General features: G+C 39.2%; 1 protein-coding gene across 1 annotated transcript; it reads right to left on the bottom strand.

The window, feature by feature from the left end:
* Positions 1 to 18,653: 18,653 nt before the first annotated feature.
* On the bottom strand, positions 18,654 to 20,192 carry LOC138885765 (uncharacterized). Its single transcript, XM_070166745.1, has 5 exons — positions 19,876 to 20,192; positions 19,744 to 19,791; positions 19,230 to 19,629; positions 19,037 to 19,114; positions 18,654 to 18,926 (listed from the first exon to the last, which is right to left on the bottom strand). The coding sequence occupies exons 1-5, from the start codon at positions 20,190 to 20,192 to the stop codon at positions 18,654 to 18,656; spliced, it is 1,116 nt and encodes a 371-aa protein (XP_070022846.1).
* Positions 20,193 to 22,397: the final 2,205 nt, after the last annotated feature.

Below are 22,397 nucleotides of genomic sequence, written 5' to 3'. Positions count from 1 at the left end.
CCTCAACAATAGCAGTTCGGAGTCAACATATCTGACTCGATGCAGAACACACGCCCATGTTGGGACTACCAATGAACCCCAAATTGACTTTAGTCACCCACAATAGATGAATAACTCTCCGAAAGTTCATAATGACTGAATAATAGCACATACTATCATTTGACTAGCTTTCCCACATCTTCACAGTCCGCAACCACGAAATAACTTGCTTATGAGAACTCCCAGTCTCCAAATCCATAAAGCACACTAATCATATCTGATCCCAACTCCACCGCCCAAATATCTAACACATTTCTAATACTCGACCATTCCATGAGGGGTAATTCTAAAAATTCTTCTATGCCACCAAGCAAACTTTGAATATCAGTAGTTGATCAGACAAGATAGTGTCGCAATACCAATAAAGCATCCATAACTCAAACACATCGCCCTTTCTGAAATGTATACCCTCATCGAGCCACACCAATTAGTGATCTCATTTATCTAGTCATCTAAATCTGTCCATGCTGCCTAAGAATTTATAACCTTCCTTTCAAAACTGAACTGTGACCTTACACAAGCAAATCTTAACTCCATACTACATACCGCATAAACTATACCATCCTATGATAAATATGAGAGCTTTATAATCCACTCCGAGCTACAAGCAACTACGTACTCAACCAGCCAAGAACTTTTCCTTTTGATCCCATCTAGGAGAAAATCACTATACATCTCATGCTCTTCTTGGCAGTAGAAAGTACATATCCCTAACCGTGGTAGAAATCATCAGGAACTCTCTGAATCCCATTTGCATAACACCAAACTGTCAAGACTGAATCCTTTTAACTCAACCAAGCTACGCAAGCCATCAAAACCTAAGAGCTTTGCCACAAAACACCTATAGAAACTCATTATCTCATAAACACCCAAAGAACTAATTGTATTCCTTACAATGCCGATCTGACCTACTACCAAGCTATCCTATTTAACTAAGTTCCTTCCAAATTACCTTCAATTTGATACTTCTCCTTGCCATAATACTGCAAATCCTCAACTCAGCCTCACCACACGAGACCCAAGCATAAGACTACACCACCCTAAGGCTCATAAACCGTTGTATTCTTCTAAAGCACCCCCAAAAGTACTAAAACCGAGATACCCGCTCTGAAGATACCATTTTGCGAATCTAAAACCATTACCTTCTCTTTCCTGATACTGGTATGCAGAATCCATGATGATACAGAAATTCCACAAGTCCTGACATCCTCCCATATAAATCTCCGTTTCTAGCCCACACACATCCTGAAGATTCCCAATTGCCAAGTATAAATCTTAAACTCATTAGAACCGTTCTCGAGAGTTATCCACTATGCTTAGATCTCAACTATACTGATCAAACAGACTAGACGACCTGTGCCCCATTGGCACTCCAGCACTCAAGGAAGTAACCCCACCTTAATGCAACCAAATAAATTCCTGCACCATGTACATTACATCCTTCACCAATAACAACTCAAGTCATTCCATAATTCTTAAACACCCATAAAACATATCATAACCCCTATCCAAAATTTCCTTTATTCGGGTCATCCTCGATCTCAACCTTTGTAAGCCACAACTGATTCACCAGTATACCTTAAACTGGAACTAATGTAGCACATAATCGTGCAATCGATTGATCAATAGCAGACTCCCCCACTTGGCTCAAGGCCATAGATCAAAACACACAATACTCACAATGCCCATACTCTATTACTACCATAATACCATAGAGAGATTCAACTGAATTCTTCATAAGCTCATGCAACACAAACCATATAGTGTTTCAAATCATCTGCAATTCTCGCATTCACCCTCGTAACAGTCAAGCTCATTCTCATAAGCTATCCAAACTCAAATTGTACTACATATGGTTCACTGGTAGAAGAAAACTCACTACTAAACAACATAGGGATCACACACCCTCAAGATACCCTGCAGGAGATAACTTACCTACTTAGCCTTAAACCGGTGTCTCTCTATACTCTTCCATAATCATAATTATTACACAATCACTAAATCTTTCTATGTCCGAACTCATATCACAACATGAAAAGGTCCTTCAACACACCCATAACTCGGGGCTACACATCAAATCAAGATGGACATCAAGCACCAAATAGTTATTTCTACCCACAAGCAAACTCTCTTGACACATTCGAATAATCTGAACACATCTCGCTTGCAAATCATACTTATCACGTAGCCATCCAGCCACAATTCCCACAAATAAGGACACAAATGGACATATAAGTCCCAAATGCACGTGCCCACACAATCAACAGCTCAGTGCTCAAGCTACAGGCAAAGTCTGGTGTCAAGTCCTCCAGACTGGCCCAACATCAACACATAGAAATCACATCTCGTCCCTCGATCAGGGAATCACAAGACGTTGAAGCATAGTTGATACCGAGTGATCATGTGCACATACGAATGCGTTGAAGGAATTCAAAGAGTTACACTTCAAGTTGAATCAATGTCGCACGATAAGAATTCAAGAATGTGGAATTTTCCTAAAGGTTCTGCAGCCTCTCGAAGATAAGTACAGACGTCTCCGTACCAATCCGCAAGACTCTACTAAACCCGTTTATGACTCGCGAGACCTATGTAACCTAGGCTCTAATACCAACTTGTCACGACCCCAAAACTAACCCGGTCGTGATGGTGCCTATCATGGAACTAGGCCAGCCAACACAAACCCAAAACTACTCAACATTTTCACCCTTAGATAAGATAAATCTGTTTAACATTAAACCTTTATAAAGTGTTTAAAACAAAAACAATAGTGAGGGAAGAAAGCCCGACATCAGGGTATCACTAGTCATGAGCATCTACTACAACTGTTTAACAATGTCAAGACAACATGGCCGGGAAAATCACAAAGATACACTAAGAAAGAATAAGGAGGGAAAAAGCAGGGTTGCAATCGCCTGGCAGCTACCTTGCTATCTCCAATGAACCTGCTATTGAGTAATCAACACCGGCCACCAGGTTCAGAAATAGCTGAATCTGCATACAAGGTACAGGGAGTAATGTGAGTACGCCAGCTCAGTAAGTAATAAAAGTAAATTTAGACTGAGCAGTAAGAAATCACGTAATCCACGTCATAGCACCACAATGGGTACAATATGCTTCCAAAGCATGACACAAATCAAATCATCTTGTTAACTCCAATTTTAGTAAAATCCTTTGAAAAATATCTTTCTGACAGTTTCAATAGAGATTCAATGTAGTTTGTAGTGAAAGTGATGAAAATCATAATCAGCCCCTCAGGCAAAACATAGTTCATATACAGCCCCTCAGGCAAACACAAATCATAAACAACCCTTCAGAAAACCTCTCAATCATCCATGTACATCGCATAACATGAAAATTTCAGTGGAAATAACAAAACCAAATTAGTAATTTAATTCCGAACATCTCGTAAAAACTCCAATTTCAATGAAAGTTGTTCAAAACATTTGTTTAACATTTTCAATAGAGGCACAGTATAACGATGAGTGAAAACAGTAATATAACTAACATATTCAATAGAGACTCACTTTAAGGAAGGGCGAAAACAATATTTTCACAAAACAAGTCCCTCGAGGAAATCATCACTCGTTTGTCAGTATATATAGCCCCTTGGGCAAGCCTCTCAATCACTCATGACTCAACTCTCATCAATCAGCACTCACACTCAGCACTCTTGCTCAACATGTACCTTATAATAACTGCTACAACGTGCAGCCCGATCCATATATTGCTGCAGCGTGCAGCCCGATCCATATATATAGTCGACTACGCTCACTGGGGGTGTGCAGAATCCGGAGGGGGTCCTACAGCCCAAGCGTTATATCACTATGGTGTGCAGCCTGATCCATATATTGCTGCGGCGTGCATCCCGATCAATATATCATTGTGGCATGCATCCCGATTCATATATATATATATATATATATATATATATATATATGTATATGTGGCGTGCAGCCCGATCCATAAATATATAATCCTTACAACCAGGCCCTCAGCTTCTTTCAGTCATCAACCTTACAATCAGTCCCTCGGTCTCTCTCAGTCATCATCCTCACAAGCCACCCGGACTATCAGTAAAACAGGGTGCTCAGTCCAAAATACCATTTTATGCACAAAAATAGAGTAATAGAGACTGAATTATGAAATCAGTAAAACACAGCATGACTGAGTACAAATATTAAGTCAAAACAGCAAGAAGTAGTAGTAAAAAGCCCCTAAGGGTCCAAACAGTTGGCACGAGGCCCAAATATGGCATTCAGCTCAAAACATAATAATACTTTCCAAAACGCAATAGTATCAAATAGTGTTCAATTAAATACGCAACTTAGTAGCTGTACGGGATGGACCAAGTCACAATCCCCAATGGTGCATGCCCCCACGCTCGTCATCTAGCATGTGCGTGTCATGACCCAAGTTCTCCCTTTGTGAACTGTCGTAATGGCACCTAGTATCTATGACTAGGTAAGCCTAAAAAGAACCAATATGCGGAAAACTAATAAAAACTGATGATAAACAAATATAGAAGTGTTTAAGATGCCGCTCGGCATATACCAATACAAGATCTCAAAAGCTGAACAATTCCCAAAACCCAGAATCTCGTAAAATCACAAGCTATTAATACTACATTGTGCTTTAATTCCAGAATGTCTAAATCAAGATAAATACAGAAGGGCTAAAACTATAAGAGAGAATGGAAGGGGACTCCTAGTTTTGCGGACGCGACAGATATACCTTGAAGTCTCTAGAAAATCGTCTCGCCTCAAGGGTAGTAGGACTGAGTCGAAGTACCTGGATATGCAAATGAAAAACATGTGCAGAAAGGGCATGAGTACACAACAACGGTACTTAGTAAGTGTCAAGCCTAACCTCGGTCGAGTAGTGACGAGGAAGGTCAGGGCCCTACTGATTATAGCTGAAAAATGAGGTATAATAGTATAGAATATGACAATATAAATAAATGCTAACAGTATAAAGTAACACAGGATAATAAGAATAACAACAACTATAAAAGAGACAAAAATAATCATAGAAGGAATACAGTGCAACACAGAGATAACAACCGGAGGATCTCCTAGGATACCGTCCTGTAGTCCCCAAACGTAAATACTCGGGGATCTCTTAGTATCCCGAGGATCTCTTAGTATCCTCAATATGAGTGCTAGGGATATCTCGGTATCCCGAGGATCTCTTAGTATCCTCAATATATGTGTTGGGGATCTCTCGGTATTCCGAGGATCTCTTAATATCCTCAATATATGTACTGGGGATCTTTCTGTATCCCGAGGATCTCTTAGTATCCTTAATATATGTGCTGGGGATCTCTTGGTATCCCGCACTACAGTCCAGGTCAATATATGTGCAGTGGATCTCCAGAAATACAAATCCATAGTCCCAAAATAAACACACAGCAACAATACGGAGAATATTCAGTTCAATCCAAATTCCATACCAAGGTAAACAGATATTTCTAACATAGCATGTTGTACATAATTCAAATAAATCAGTTTGAGCAAGTAAGACAATTAAGTCAATTAGACATGCTTCCCTAAGCTAATAGTAGGCTTAAATTGCAAGTAGTATAAACAGGAAAGAAGCACAGTTATAGTTACTTAATGAAAAAAGGATTTTCAACAATTAGCAAAAGTACACACTCATCACCTCACGTACAAGGTATCTCAAATATCAACAACACCATATCTTAAGGGGATTTCCACCACACAAGGTTAGACAAACCACTTACCTCGAACCAGCTCAATCAACTCGAAACCACATTCTCGCCACAAGTATCCGACTCCAAATGACCCAAATCTATTTAAAGTAATTGCATAATGTAAATATAACTTCAAGTAACTAATTTAACTAATTAATTCGAAGCTAATACACAAAATTAGGAAAATAGCCCAAGAAGCCTCACGGGCCCACGTCTCGGAATCGGGTAGAATTTACAAATTCGGAATCCTCACACTCTCATGAGTTCATACATACCAATATTATTCCAATCCGACATCAAAATCTTGATCGAAACCCCAAAATTAGGGCCTAAGAACCTTTTCCAAATTTTCTCCAAATTTTCACCCCAATCTTGAATTTAAAGGATGAATTTAAGCATAGATTTGTGGAAATTAATCAAAACCGAGTAAGGATTTTTACCCAAAACACCCGGATGAAAATCTCTCAAAATCGCCAATCCCGAGCTCGCAAATTAATTTTCCATGCTTTGAGACTAAACTCTCGTTCTGCTCCTTTTTTTGAACAGTGGAACCGCATCTGCTGCTCTAGGACCACTCCTGCGGTCCCGCTTATGTGGAACTCAAGTGGCATCTATGACATTTCATTAAATAGCAATTTTTGCACCTGCGACTCCCTAACCGCACCTGCGTTCACGCAGGTGCGTTCACCTTCTCGCACCTGCAGCTTCTGGAGCATGGCTAAATCCCGCTTCTACGGCGCCGCACCTACGGTCCCATTCACACAAGTGTGGTTATGACAGGTTCAACCAACATCAAATTTTTTCTAAGTCCAATTCAACTTCCGTTAAGCATCCGAAAAATCACCCGAGGCCCCCGGGACCGCAACCAAACATACCAATTAATCCTAAAACATCATATGAACTTATTTCAACCTTCGGAATGCTCAAAACACCAATTTAACATCGGATTCAACCCTAAGAACTCCAAAAACTCTCAAATTACGCTTTTGATCAGAAAGTCTATCAAACCTCGTCCGAATGACCTAAAAGTTTGCACACATTCAACATTACGGAGCTACTCCAACTTTTAGAATTCCATTATGACCCTTAGATCAAAATCTCACTATCGAACTGGAAACTTCAAAAATTTTACTTTCGGCATTTCAAGCCTAAATAGGCTACGGACATCCAAAACACAATCCGAACATGCCTCTAAGCACGAAATCAACCAACGGAGCAAACGAAATCGATGGAATTCTATTCCGAGGCCGTCTTCACATTGATCTGACTACTGTCCAAATTCTAATGCTTAAGCTCTCTTTTAGGGACTAAGTTCCCCAAAACACTCCGAAACTCAAAACAAAACATCCAGATAAATCAAAATAGCAGAAACAAACACGGGAAAAGTAGTTAATAGGGGATCGGGGCGTAAATTCTTAAAATGACCGGCCGAGTTGTTACACCCTCCTACACTTAAACATTCGTTTGTCCTCGAACAAGCATAGTGACTTACCTGAAGTAGTGAAAAGATGAGGGTAACGACTGTGCATATCCTGCTCGGTCTCCCAGGTCACCTTCTCGACCAGCTAACCCCCCACTGAACCTTTACTGATGCAATATTATTTGACCTCAGCTTTCGAACATGACTGTCCAATATCGCCATTGGCTCCTCAATATAAGATAGATCCTTATCCAACTGGACTAAACTGAAATCCAGCACGTGTGACAGATCACGGTGATACCTCAGGAGCATCAAAACATGAAACACCGGATGATATCCTGCCAGGCTGAGAGGTAAGGCAAACTCATAAGCAACCTCCCCAACACGTCTCAATATCTCAAAAATGACAATAAATCTTAGACTCAACTTTCCTTTCTTCCCAAATCTCATAACGCCCTTCATAGGCGAAACCCGAAGCAGAAACTGCTCTCCGACCATATAGGAAACATCACTAACCTTCTGATCCGCGTAACTCTTCTGTCTGGACTGGGCTGTATGGAGTCTATCCTGAATCACCTTAACCTTCTCCAAAGCATCCTGAACCAAGTTTGTTCCCAATAATCTAGCCTCACCCGACTCAAACCCACCCACCAGGGATCTACACCGCCTACCATACAAGGCCTCATACGGTGCCATCTGAATGCTGGACTGATAGGTGTTGTTGTAGGCAAACTCCGCCAGTGGCAAGAACTAATCCCAAGAACCTCTTGTCTCACCTCCTTTTTACCACCCGAGGGAGTATATAAGGGAGTTTTTCCAATTAAAGTGACATTAACCGAAATGGGATTATTTAATTTAATTTATCAGAGTCGCCACTTGAAAGAGTTTATTTGGTGTCCCAAGTCACCGGTTTATTTTAAAATCCCAAATCGAGGAAATTTCGACTTTATTTTAAAAAGCCCGCGAACCAGAAATTCTAAGTAAGTAATTCTGTTAACCCGGGAGAAGGTGTGGGCATTCCCGGGTTCCGTGGTTCTAGCACAGTCGTTTAAACTATTAATATTGGCCTATTATCTGATTTACTACATGTTTTAAACATATTATGTATTTTTAGATTTATAACCACCTTTTAATTATTTTAACTGCTTTTAGGATTTATGGAATTATTTCTTGAACAAGTTACGATTGTCGTACACTTGTATTTTTTGGAACACGCCGCGAACCACGCTTCATGAAATGCACCTGCGATTCATGACATGTGTATTTTTTTAATATTCGAAGTTGTTAAGATCGGGTTACATGAAATGCACACCCGAATTGGGAATTATGTACCATGACTATGCCACGGGAACAGTACCCATTGGCACGATAGTTAATTAATCGCGCCTAAAGCATTTCTACGAGCATTTGATTAAGGCGTAATTTTGAAGTGTACCTAAAGATATGATTATATATCTAAAATATTCTACATCATGTAGTTAGGTGTAAAGGTACAATACTACATGAGATACTCAAACAGGCCCACATTTTGAAGTTTGGGGCCTGACAAAGGTTGAGTCCAAATGAACTCTAACCCAAGTCATATATTGTCCATTATTCAAACAGCTAAATTAATTCTAAAAGAACTTGGGCCCGACTTAATTCAGATGAATCTGGCCCAAATAAATTATTAGGCAATTAATCAATTTAAATGTAATGCATTCAAGAAGAATTGGGCCTACTAATAAGTAAAAGTAACTCTGGCCCAAAATCTATTTGTGGACAAATAAATAAACTTAATAATGAGTCCAAGTGAACTCTAGTCCAACACATATTTGAAGGAAATTTAAAATTAATATTCCTAATAACAAAATGCAGGATTTTAACTATATTTTTTTTATCTTTTGAAATAGAAAAGTAAAAAGGGTTTTGAATAAATCAAAATCTGTTAAATTTTAGACAATCTTCCTACTAATTTACCAGAGTCAATATTTTTCGAAATGCTGATTTCTAAGCTTATTTTTATTTCAAAAATCTTGAAGTGTAAATGTTATTGATCAACTCATTTTGTTTTAGTAAAAATGAGAACACAAATTCATAAACCCAATTGGCTTTGGGCCTGAAAATGTATTATGGTTATCACTTAGTTACTTTGTAAAAATCTAATTTTTATGACTTTAAGCTAATAATAATCCAACATTATTTAACTATTAAAAATAGAGTGGTAAATTGCTAATCTATTAAGTTGGTTTAACACATAGGGAAATGCAGTAAAATTATTACATTTATTGCTAACTGAATAACCAAACTGCATATTGCTATTCTAACAAACTTTTTGGAAAATGATTTATGTGATACTACTCCATATGAACATTCAAATTTTATAAATGTGTGAATGTTTAAGCAGATTCTGTAATTTTCAGAATACTTTTAAACTAATACATTTGCCTAAAATATTGTAAACAAATTTACAATATAACAAACAAACAAGCTTCAAACTAACATGGTTCATGCAATATTCAAACTAATTGTAGATTTATCAACAAATTCCCATCATGATTCAACAAAAGAATGAAACTTTACACTTTTTGTTAAGAAAAGTACCTTGACAGCAACAAGAAAACAAACTTAAAGAAAATAGGTCTCTGAAAAGTTGAGTGAGAAACAACAGCAAACCCAAACAGAAAACCAAAACCAACTTCCAAAAATCCAAAAATCCAGAAGATAGTGTGAAAACCCAGTAGGAGTTCTTTGCTAATAGTGAAAGAAAGAAACTCCCAAGTAGTGAAGAATCAATGTATTTTTAGGTCCAAAATGTATATCCAGCCCTGTGTATAATGAAAAGAAGGAGTGTATTTATAGAATGAGGAGGTGAAAAGATATCAGAATTCAGGTCCAATGAATCTGTCAGAATTCCCTATAAATTAGAGAAAATGGCATCCTCTTTACAGAAATGGGCATCTGTCCAATTTCTAGTACCTTACTTATCTAAGAAAATGGACAAGTGTCCTATTTCCGAATATTTTTTTGGATCTTATCCTTTTTCCTACTCAGCATTGGGACAGTGGTCCCTATTCTAGAAAGTTCTAGCACTTTCTGAATGATTTTTAGAATTTAGGTTTCCAAAATTGACCCTTAAGGGTCTTGAAATTACCTCATAACCGGATTGGTTTCGGGCCTCAGTCAGATGACTCTTGGCCTAAAGAGTTTGGGCTCTTAAATTTTAACAAAGCTATAGGCCTGTCCATTTAGCCAGGCCCAATTTTAACACGAAAATATATAAATAAATAATAACAAAGCTATGGGCCTGTCAATTTAGCCAGGACCAAAAAATTAACAACAATAATAAAAATGAAACGTTAAGGAATAAATGATGCAATTTTTTATTTTTTTTACTTTTTACTTTTTTTGTTTAATTTTTGATTAATCCATTTAATTAATTAACAATCAAAGTTAACTACATAATAATCTAAAACTAACAGAATATACTATACTAACTTCATATATATTTTCAATTAAATTCAGTTTTAACTAATTAATTAATTATAACGGAAATAACTAAACATGATAATTAACAAAAATAAATAAAGAAATGCGTTAAAAATAAATAATAGAAATCAAAATAACAGAAATAAATAAATAACAAAATAGAATGTGTAAATAATAAAAAAATAGAATAAAAATGCGGGAATAAAATAAATACGGAAATATCATAACTAAATAAAAATGCGTAAATAAAAATAAAAATAACAAAATGGGTCGACTAGGTACGCCTAGTAATATAATTGTTTTTAAAAAAAAAACGCTACAGCCAAGACTTCCATCTTGGATCTAAGATCCTTGATGGAAGATCTTGGTTGGAGGATTTTTTAACGGCTAGAAAAATGGAAAGGAGTTAGGTCTAGGATTTTGGCCTTTTTAGATCTAAGATCTACTGATTTTGGTTGGGTTTTTGGGATTTGGTTGGTAGGATGAGATTCAGGAGGATGAGAGGAGTGTATGGTGTAAGTTTGAGGGGATTTGGAGTTCCACCGCTGCCTTGGGCGATTTCTGGCGGCGGTGTAGTGGTGGTGAGGGAGTTTCGGCCACTTTTCAGTTTTATGGGGGTTGGTTTTTTATGGGTTTCGTTGGTGGGGTGTGGTAGAGGAGGAGAAGAGGACAAGAATGAAGTTATCTTGGGTTTTTATTGGAGGTTGGCCACCTCTGGTGGAGAATTCCGGCAGGCGGCGCCGCCATGGGGAGGGGTGGCGGCGGAAATGGAGAAGAGAGAAGGGAGAGAGTTGGGGGCTTTAGGGTTTGGGGATGTAACGACCTGGCCGGTCGATTCATGAATTACCGCTTCGTTTTCCCCATTTCTTCTTCTTATTGCTTTGTCTATCGGTTCTATATGTGATCGGGTTGGTTGGCTCGGGTTCGGAAAGGATTTGGTAAGGTTTCAGACACTTAGTCTCTTTTGAGGAAGCTTAAGTAGGAAAAGTCAGCCGGATGTTGATTTATGTGTTAAAGGTCTCGGATGTGAGTTCTGATGGTTCGGATAGCTTTGGGAGGTGATTTGGAACTTAGGAGCGTGATTGGAATGTGTTTTTGAGGTCTGGAGTAGATTTAGGCTTGAATTGGAGAAATTGGATTTTTGGCGTTTTCGGGTTGATAGGTGAGATTTTGATATAGGGGGCGGAATGGAATTCCGGGAGTTGCAGTAGTTCCGTTGGTTCATTTGGGATGTGTGTGCAAAATTTCAGGTCATTCGGACGTGGTTTGGTATACTTTTTGATCAAAAGCGTAATTCGGAATTTTTTTGAAACATAGGCTTGAATCCGATGTGTTTTGGTTGATTCGATGTTGTTTGAGGTGTTTTGTATATTGGTATAAGTTTGAAATAAGGTTATGGGATATGTTTGTGTTTTTGGTTGAGGTCCTGGGGGCCTCGGGATGATTTCGTAGGGTTGACAGTGACTTTGGTAGAGCTGTAGATTTTGTCGTAATGTTGTTTCCGCACTTGCGGATTGGGGACCGTAGGTGCGACGCCGCAAATGTGGAAGATTGGTCGTAGAAGTGGAAGAGCCTAGGAAAGGCAAGAATCGCAGAAGCGGTCAAGGAGCGGCACCTGCGATGGAGCATGTGTGGATTTAGCATCGTAGATGCGACTTTGGACTTTTAAGTGGAGACCGCAGGTGCAGTGGTCAAGACAGCAGAAGCGGGACCGTAGAAGCGGTTAAAGGGCCGCATGTGCGGAATACCTAGGCCAGAAGGTATATATTATTTCTTTCACAAAATTTTGCTAAGTTCTCCATTATTAAAGACGGGAAGCGAGCTAGGGCAGTTATTTCAAGGGAAAATCGAAGGGAATCATTTGGGTAAGTTCCCTAAGATTCATTATTTGGTTTTATGATCATTTTTCCATTATTTAATCATGGTATTAGTGGGAATTATGGAAGAAAATTGAGGGATTAGGGCTTGGTATTGGAGACCTTTGAGTGAGGATTTGAGGGGCCATTTGTGGTCGAATTTTTGTATTCTTGGTATGTACGAACTCGTGGGAGGATAAGGATTCATTTAGTGTGATTTTTATCAAGTTTTGAGACGTGAGCCCGGGGGTCGGGTATGGCCAATCGGGATTTTTGGTATAGTTTGATTTATTTTGCATGGGTTTCGTCCCATTAGCCTATTCTAATGTTATGATTCTGATTTTGGGTAGATTCGGCGCGAGTTGAAGCCATGGCGAGAGGAAAAAGGGTCAGAGAGTAGTATTTTCACTCGGTTTGAGGTAAGTAACCATTGCAAATCTGGATCTGAGGGTACAAACCCCGGTATTTCAAATTATTTTTGTTAGATGAGGTGACACACATGCTAGGTGACGAGCGTGTGGGCGTGCACCGGTAGGGATTGTGACTTGGTCCGTCCCGTAGCGACTATTAAGTCGCGTATTTGATTTGAAATCTTATAATATTTCATATTTTAGACACTTACATTGTATTATGGGTTGTATGCCATGTTTGGGGCCTCGTGCCGACCAGTTGAGACCCTTAGGGGCATTTTTACTTTTTTTCCCCACTCTATTTGTTTGAAAGTATATTCTCAGCTATGTTTTACCTGTTTATTGTTTACAAGTAGTTTTATCACTCTACTTCTTAAATGTAAGGACTATTTGGAATGAGTTTCCTGAATTTTTTGTTATGCTCGAGTGACTGTGAGGTTAATGACTGAGAGAGGTTGAAGACCTAATGGTGAGAATTACATATATATATTATGGATCGGGCTGCACGCCGCAACAATACTTATATGGATCGGGCTGCATGCCGCAGCGATATATATATTGGATCGGGTTGCGCGCCACAGCGATATGACGCTTGGGCTGTAGGAGCCCCTCCGGAGTTTGTACACCCCCAGTGAGCGTAGTCAATTATAAACTATGGATCGGGCTGCACGCGCAATGGTTACTATGATTATTACTATTACGAGATATTATTGAGCCTGAGTGCTGAGTCACGAATGACTGAGAAGCTGCCTGAGAGGCCATTTTTAGGAGAGATACCTTGCCCGAGGGGCCCTTTTATGATATTTTTACTGATTTCACTCTTCTTTTAAATAAGCCTCTGTTGAAAATTGCCAAGTAAATGATTTTAAGTATTCTAATTGAAACCGAAGTTTTATGACGAAACTATTTTTTAAACTGTGGAGTTTGATCTATTATCTTGTTGTTTACTCCTTTATATGATTTTAACTGCTCGTCACTGCTTTAAGACCTTATTTACTTTAGTTACTTACTGAGTTGGCGTATTCACGTTACTCCTTGTACCTTGTGTGCAAATCCAGGTGCCCTAGCGGCAGAGCGAGGGTCCTTAGCATTATTAGAGTTTGCCAGAGACTGCAAGGTAGCTGCATGGCGTCAGCAGCCCTGCTTTCCTCCTTCCTATCTAGTTCTTTTCTGCATTTTAGACTTATGATGTATTAGATAGTCGGTTGTATATTTAGAGGCTCTAGACTCGTGACACTAGATGTTGGGCTGTGTTGGTTTACTGTTTTATTTATTTCCGCACATTTTTAGTTGTTTTATACATTTCTTATGAAAAATGAGATTTAACCCGTGTTAGAAAATGGTTTTATAAAAGAAAAAGGCTGTGATTAAATATTGGGTTGGCTTGCCTAGTAATGTGATAGACGTCATCACGATCGGGTATTTGGGGTCGTGACAGGGGAGTTGAGAGAGAAGTGGAAGAGCGGGGGAGTTTGGAAATGCGGGGGGTGGAGATTTTATGACACTTTTTTTATTAAAAAAGGGGTGGAATTCCAAATCGTTGGATCAACTAGAGATCAATGGTCAAGATTGAGTGAAGGGAGATGGGGGTTGGATCAGAGTTTTAAAGGGATTTGGGTTTGGGGGTGTTTTGGGTTAAATTAGGATTGGGCTAGTTTAGAAAGAAATGGCCCAATTCGGCCAAAATCCTTTTTTAAAATTTTTTTAAAGACTAATTAATTTAAATAAACCCTAAACTAAGTACTGAATTATCTTAATTTGTAAAATATATCTAATTATCTATTTTTAATAATTATAAAAATTACTTGATCCTAAATTAAAAGAGAAAAATCAATAATCTAAAAATTAAAAGGTAAAAAATGTAAATGAGCCATTTTCTGATTTTCAACTTTAATAAAATAAATAATTAACTAATTAATCCTAAAACTATAAAAACAAAAATCTAAATGCAATGCATGGTATTTTTTAACATTTTCATGATTTTAATAAAAATTAAACGTGCACAAAAATGCAAACAATTACTAAAATCCTATAAAATAGCAAATAATTGGAAAAAATCTATTTTCTTATATTTTATAGGAGTAATTTGTATAGGGCAAAAATCACATGCTCACAACTGCCCCTCTTTGCTAGGAAATACGAAGGATTTTTGGGCAAAGATAAAATGAGCAATTATGAGCGATTTTTGCCCGTTTGAAACTCCATGAGAAGCATCTTTTGAAAAAATCTGGGCGAACCTTGCTTCGGAGGTTGCCTACATATCCTTGGCTATAAAGGAATCAGGTCAGTATAGTTCTAGAAGTTTTGGTAGCTGGGACTACCGGGTAAACTGTGATTTCACTATTGTTGTTGCTGTTTCTGCTTGCTGAGCTCCTTATTACATCGAAATAAAAGATGAAAAGCTAAACTAGCTAAGTCTATAAACTACGAGTTACAAGATTCATATCAATAAACCTTCTAAAGCTTGATTTTGAGTCTTGGATGGTTCTTTCTGCAGACTCTGATCTGAATCTTGATGCCCGTTAGCTGCAACCGCTGGTTCATCCTTCTTCAACTTTTCGGATCAAAGCGGGACATGCAAAACTTGTGCCTTCAATCATATCTTGAGCAGTCCACATCTTTTCTACGCTTCTACACTAAAAGTTCAACTTCTTTTCTTGTTCTTCTTTTCTTTTGTTTGGGTTGAGATTTATTCTTTTGGTCATCTTAAACCTTGTGCCTCACGGTGAAAACCTGTTCAGACACCAAAGCAAACAAACGAACAAAATTTTCTGCCCCAATTTTCACTAGGAAAATTTCATGAGTTATTATAAAAAAAATCTAAACTATTTCTTTATTGAAAGCAATTAAAATCGGGATTGTGTATCCCTGAGAAAAAGTGATTAGGGAGTGGATACCCTATATCTAGAATGCTATCAAATTGGGAACGGAGGCCCCAAGTTGGGAAGATTACCAGGTTATGCTGGAGAAATGACTGGGTTATGCAGGAAAGGAAAAAGGTCCTCGAATTATGCCGGGAAAGTTAATTTGGTTATGGTAGAAAAGAAAAAAGGTCCTCGGATTATACCGGGGAAGGTCATCGGGTTATGCCGGAAAAGAAAAAGATCCTCGGGTTATGTCGGGGGGGTCCACGGGTTATGCTGGAAAAGAAAATGGTCCTCGAGTTATGCCGGGAAAGAAAAAGGTCCTCGGGTTTTGCCGAAAAAAGAAAAAAGGTCCTCAAATTATGTCGGGGAGGTCCACGGGTTATGCGTGAAAAGTCATCGGGTTATGCCGGAAAAGAAAAAAGGTCCTCGGGTTATGCCGAAGAGGTCAACGGGATATGCCGAAAAAGTCATCGGGTTATGCGGGAAAAGGAAAAAAGGTTCTCGGTTTATGCCAGAGAGGTCCACGAGTTATGCCGGGAAAGTCATCGGGTTATGCTGGAAAAGAAAATGGTCCTCGGGTTATGCCGGGGAGGTCCACGGGTTATGCCGGGAAAGTCATCGGGTTATGCCGAAAAAGGAAAAAAGGTCCTTGGGGATGCCGGGGAGGTCCACGGGTCATGCTTGGAAAGTCATCGGGTTATTCCGAAAAAGAAAAAGGTCCTCAGGTTATGTCGGGGAGGTACACGGTTTATGCCAGGAAAGTCATCAGGTTATGTCGGGAAAGAAAAAAGATCCTCGTCTTATGCCGGGGAGGTCAACGGGTTATGCCGGGAAAGTCATCGGGTTATGTCAGAAAAGAAAAAAGATCCTCGGGTTATGCCGGGAAAGAAAAATAAGTCCTCGGGTTATACCGGGGAGGTCCAAGGGTTGTCTCGGGAATCAACTAGGGAGTGGAACCCTATAATGGAAAAGACTACCAGGTTATGCTAGGAGTGACTAGGAAATGGGACCCCTATGTTTGAAAAAACACAGCTAGAGATTGGGGACCATAGGCTACCATGATTTTGAATTTTTCTTCTTTGCTTTCTTCTTTCTTTTCTTCTTCCTCCTTTTTTTTACTTCACTTTTCATTTTATTTAGGATAATGAATGAAGATTTTAAAAGGACTTCCCTTTTTGGGTCAACTTTTGCTACAGAACCACTTTGGTTTCTGCGTGCCTTGCTTTTATTCCACCTACTTCTTGCAGGTTTGTTTTGGACTGCACCTGTTCTCCTGTTTTCAAATCAAAGAACAATTTGTCAGTTTGAAACGGTGGTTGGTTTTTGTGGTCTTGATTATTTTGATCACTTGATCTCGACCCAACTCTTTTGATGAAAATCTCCATTGCTCGCTCGCTTTCTGGAGATCGGTTTCCTTTCTGAACCTAGGGATCTTGACTTTCCAAAATTCTACGTGACGGTTAGCCCGTATGGAACTTTGGCCTTTTCATCTTATTTTGCCTTTATGCGCACTTGACTTTGGATTTCTTTCCTTTTCAATAATTTTGATTCTGGAGCATCGACCATCATGGCCAGTCGAGATCGACTTGATGCACCTGCTGAGGCTATGTGATTTTCCTTGAATTTTGGCTTTTATTAAGCAGAACCCTGTAAAACCAATCTTGCCATCTTTTCTTTGTATTAGTTTTGGAGGAGGGTTAAACCGAAAGGGCTTCAAAGAAAAGTAAACAAAGGACATGATAATGAATTTATTGAGAAGTGTCCCTTTTGGGGGAAGGGAAGAAGGATTTATCTAGAGTGCATGCAGACTTCAATAGACATGACATGCTTCTTGGACTGGATACCCGATCGTGCAACCATCCAATCTCTCATAAACCCATCATAACTCTTATCTCAAAACCAAGAAACCTTGCTAGGACTCTATCAATGCCGATGGTTGTAAGGAATTCCTTTTTTTCGATCAATGGCACCCTTTGAAGGTTTTCACCAACTGACCTCTCTCATTTCTCTTCTCACTGTCGCCTTATAGTGGACTTTGTGAGTTTTCACTAACAAGACTCTCTCATTTTCAATTTCTCTGCTCACCATCGCCTTACCGTGCCCGTATGAGTTTTCACCGATAAGACTCTCTCATTTTATTTCTCTCATTTGATTGTATCGGATTCCAACATCCTTCCATTTTGAACATCTTTACCAATTGATCAGAAGGACTTTGAACAGGGTTTAGGGTAAAAGATTGGATTGAATTAGAATTTGGAACCTTTCAGGCGAACTGTCGTCGAATCATAATAAATTCTGCCCCAGTTTCAACTTTGAGAAAATGTGGATTTTTGTTTTGGTGTGACTGAACCGTAGAGAGAGGCTGCCTACTTTTCCTTTCAAAATCAAGTCAAATGTAGTTCAGGGAAACTTTGTTTTTTGATTTTTATTTTTCTTTTTTTTTACAAACATTTTCGGGTTCAAAAGAGGGTGATCAAAGAAAGGTAACCGGCTCAAAAGGTTAGCAAATGGTTGAAGTGTTTTGGGTACCGAGAATGAAATCCTTCGTCATCCCAATCGGATAATATTGGTACCGTAGAAGGGTTAAACGTAATACCTTTTGACCACGTCTACATTGACAGCTGTTTTAGGGTCATTTCCTTCAATGTCTCCCAAGTGCAATGCCTCTTTCGGCAATAATTTACTTATAATGTATGGACCTTTCCAGTTTGGAGAGAACTTTCCTTTTGCTTCTTCGTGATGCGGGAGAATAAGTCTCAAAATAAGTTGCCCCACTTCAAAGTTCCTAGGCCGCACTTTCTTGTTGTAGGCACGGGCCATTATTTGTTGATACAACCGCCCGTGGCAAATTTCGGCCATCCGCTTTTCATCAATCAAAGTCAACTATTCTAAACGGGTTTTGACCCACTCACTATCTTCAACCTCGGCTTCAACGATGATTCGGAAAGATGGAATTACAACTTCTACGGTTATTACGACTTCAGTGCCATAAACCAATAGATATGGTGTTGCTCCAACTGATGTACACACAGTTGTGCGATATCCCAACAATGCAAATGGCAACTTTTTATGCCATTGTCTAGAACTTTGAATCATCTTCCTCAGAATTTTTTTGATGTTCTTGTTTGCTGCTTCAACAATACAATTAGCTTTGGGCTGATAAGGGGTAGAATTTCGATGTGTATTTTTAAATTGTTCACATACATCCCTCATCAAATGACTATTTAGATTTGTAGCATTATCCGTAATGATAGTTTTAGGAATACCAAAATGGCAGATGATGTTGGAGTGCACGACATTACCACTGCTTTCTTAGTGATGGCTTTGAAAGTGATTGCCTCAACCTATTTTGTGAACTAGTCAATGGCAACCAATATGAATCTATGCCCTTTTGAAGCTTTTGGCTCGATTGGCCCAATGACATCCATACCCCAAGCAACAATCGGCCATGGTTCTGACATAAGATGCAGTTCTGAAGGTGGTGCATGAATCAGGACACCGTGCACTTGACATTGATGATAATTCCGGACAAAACTGAAGCAATCCTTTTCCATAGTCATCCAGTAATATCCTTCTCAAAGGATTTTCTTTGACAGGACATACCCATTCATATGTGTGCACTTCATTCATGATCCTTCCGGCCTCTTGGGCATCCACACATCTTAGAAGGTTCAAATCTGGAGTCCTTTTGTACAAGACCTCTCCACTCAAGAAGAAACCAATGGCAAGCCTTTTAATGGTTCTCTTTTGGTCTCCACCAGCTTGCCCCGGATATTCTTTTGTTTTCAAGAATCTTTTTATATCATGATACCATGCTTGAACATCAGGCTCTATTTCAACTGCTTTATAGTAACCATGCCTTTCTCAAATTTGGATTTCCAGTGGATCAATGTGGACATTTCCTGGATATGGCAACATCGAAGACAAATTAGCTAGTGCATCAGCTAACTCATTGTGAAACAGAGGAATGTACCTGAACTCGACGGACTTGAACCGTTTGCTAAGATCTTCCACGTGTTGCCTATATGGAATAAGCTTAACATCCCGAGTTTCCCATTCTCCCTAAGCTTGTCAGATAATCAAGTCCGAATCTCCCATGATTAACAATTCTTCTACATCTTGATCGATTTCCATGTTCATGCCCATAATGTAGGCTTCATACTCGGTAGTGTTGTTGCTGCAAAAAAATTGAAGTCGGGCTGTGGTCGGATAGTGCTGACTGGTGGGTGAGATCAAAATTGTCCCAATTCCGACACCTTTTGCATTCATAGCTCCATCGAAGAACATTTTCCAAGCATTGGTGTCTTCTGAAATTACCTCGACTGAATTTACTTCCTCATCCGGAAAGTAAGTACTCAAAGGCTGATATTTATCATCAACAAGATTCTCACCTAGGTGATCCGCTAAAGCTTGAGCTTTCATTGTCGTGCAGATGACATAGACTACGTCGAACTCGGTGAGCAGGATTTGCCATTTTGCTAACCTTCCTGTGGGCATCGGCTTTTGGAATATGTATTTCAAAGGGTCTAACCTGGTTATGAGGTAAGTGGTATAAGCCAACAAGTAATGCCTAAGCTTCTGAGCAACCCAAGTCAGGGCACATCAAGTTCTTTCCAACAAAGTGTATTTGGCTTCATAACTAATGAACTTCTTGCTCAAATAGTAGATGACATGTTCTTTCTTACCGGTCATATCATGTTGCTCGAGAACACATCCAAAGTAATTCTCCAAGACTGTCAAATATAAAAACAAAGGCCTCCCAGGTTTGGGTGGGACCAAGACCGGCGGATTCGACAAATCAAAGGCTTCTTGACACTCATCTGTCCATCTAATCACCACATCTTTCTTTAATAGCTTAAATATGGGTTCACACGTGGAAGTCAACCGAGCAATGAATCTGCTGATGTAATTCAACCTACCCAATAGACTCGTAACCTCTTTCTTGGTTCTTGGAGGGGGCAAATTCCGAATAGACTTTATATTTATTGGATCTAACTTGATGCCCCTCCGACTAACTACAAACCCCAAAAGTTTCCCAGATGGTACTCCAAATGCACACTTACCTGGATTTAACTTTAAGTCATACTTACGCAGATGCTCAAAGAACTTTTTCAGATCCCGAATATAGTCGTCCTGCATTCTTGATTTGATGATCACATCGTCCATATACACCTCGATTTTTTGGTGCATCATGTCATGAAAGATGGCAGTCATAGCTCTTATGTAAGTTGCCCCGGCGTTCTACAAACGAAAAGGCATGACTCTGTAACAATAAGTGCTCCAAGGGGTGGTGAAAGTCATCTTTTACGCATCTTCTTCATCCATCAAGACGTGATGATATCCAGCATAACAATCCATGAAAGACTGTATCTCATATTTGGAACAGTTGTCAAAAAAAATGTGGATGTTTGGCAAAGACAAGTTGTCCTTGGGGCTTACTTTGTTTAAATCTTGATAGTCAACACACACTCGGGTTTTCCCGTCTTTCTTTGGCACTAGGACCACATTGGCCAACCATGTGGTGTATTAGACCACTCAGATTACACTCGCTTTCAGCTGTTTGGTGACTTTTTCTTTAATATTGTCACTGATATCCGTTTTAAACTTTCTCTGCTTTTATTGGATAGGGTGATAACCAGGGTAAGTTGGTAATTTATGTACCACTAAATCAACACTAAGTCCTGGCATGTCATCATAGGACCAGGAAAACACGTCTTTGAATTGGAACAAAAGTTGGATCAATGCATCCCTAGTTCTTTCATCAGTGTGAATGCTTATCATGGTTTCTTGGACCTCTTCTGAACTACCCAAATTAACTAGCTCAGTTTCGTTTAATTTTGGCTTAGGCTTATTCTCAAATTGTTCTAATTCTTGATTCATTTCCCTAAAAGACTCATCTTCATCGTATTCCGGTTCTTGATTCATTATTTCACAATGAGACAGCATGTTAGGATCTGGGCATGAAGTCCGCAAGCATGTCATGTTATTTAAGTCCGCATTATTAGAACTGAAATAAGAAATAAGAAAAATAACAAAAATCAGAAAGAATAAAGAAAGAGGATCATAGACGATGAAATATTGATTTCATTTCATTGAATTTGAAGATAGAAGGGTTTACATTGGAATTTTAAAAACAATAAACTAAATAAACATTTGAGTTACTCCTTGAAATAACTCGGAATGCAAAAAAGGTGGCAAGACTGGACTATCGGGATTCCTGCCTGACTGGGAACGGAGTAGCCTTCCAGTTTTGTAGCTTGGCATCGGGCCCTATATATTGCACCTCAGCAGTGCTTGAGAATTCTCCCGGCTGGACCATGTGAGTCTCATACAACATTTGCCTCATGACCCATAGATGTCCTCAATTTCTTCGGTGGTGAAGGCCTCATCTTCTTCCTCTATGTACCCTGGTTTAACAAAAGTTCTGGCGAGATGTGGGACCGGCTGAGGTAAAACCCACCCGTCGTTCTTAAGTTCTTTAGCCCATTTCACGTCGGTTTCTATAGCTTGGAAACTGACACCAAAGAAGTTCTTACTGACAGTCAAGGTGCTGGGCGCTGTAATGCCTTGCAAAGATGCCTCGAGCCCTTTCCCAGTCTTGTAGCCATGCCTGATCATCTCATTGGA

The sequence above is a fragment of the Nicotiana sylvestris genome, chromosome 2 (genome assembly GCF_000393655.2).
Source record: "Nicotiana sylvestris chromosome 2, ASM39365v2, whole genome shotgun sequence".
Lineage (NCBI taxonomy): Eukaryota > Viridiplantae > Streptophyta > Magnoliopsida > Solanales > Solanaceae > Nicotiana > Nicotiana sylvestris.
The sequence above is the reverse complement of the archived record's forward strand: the minus strand, read 5'-3'. Positions and strand labels throughout refer to the sequence as shown.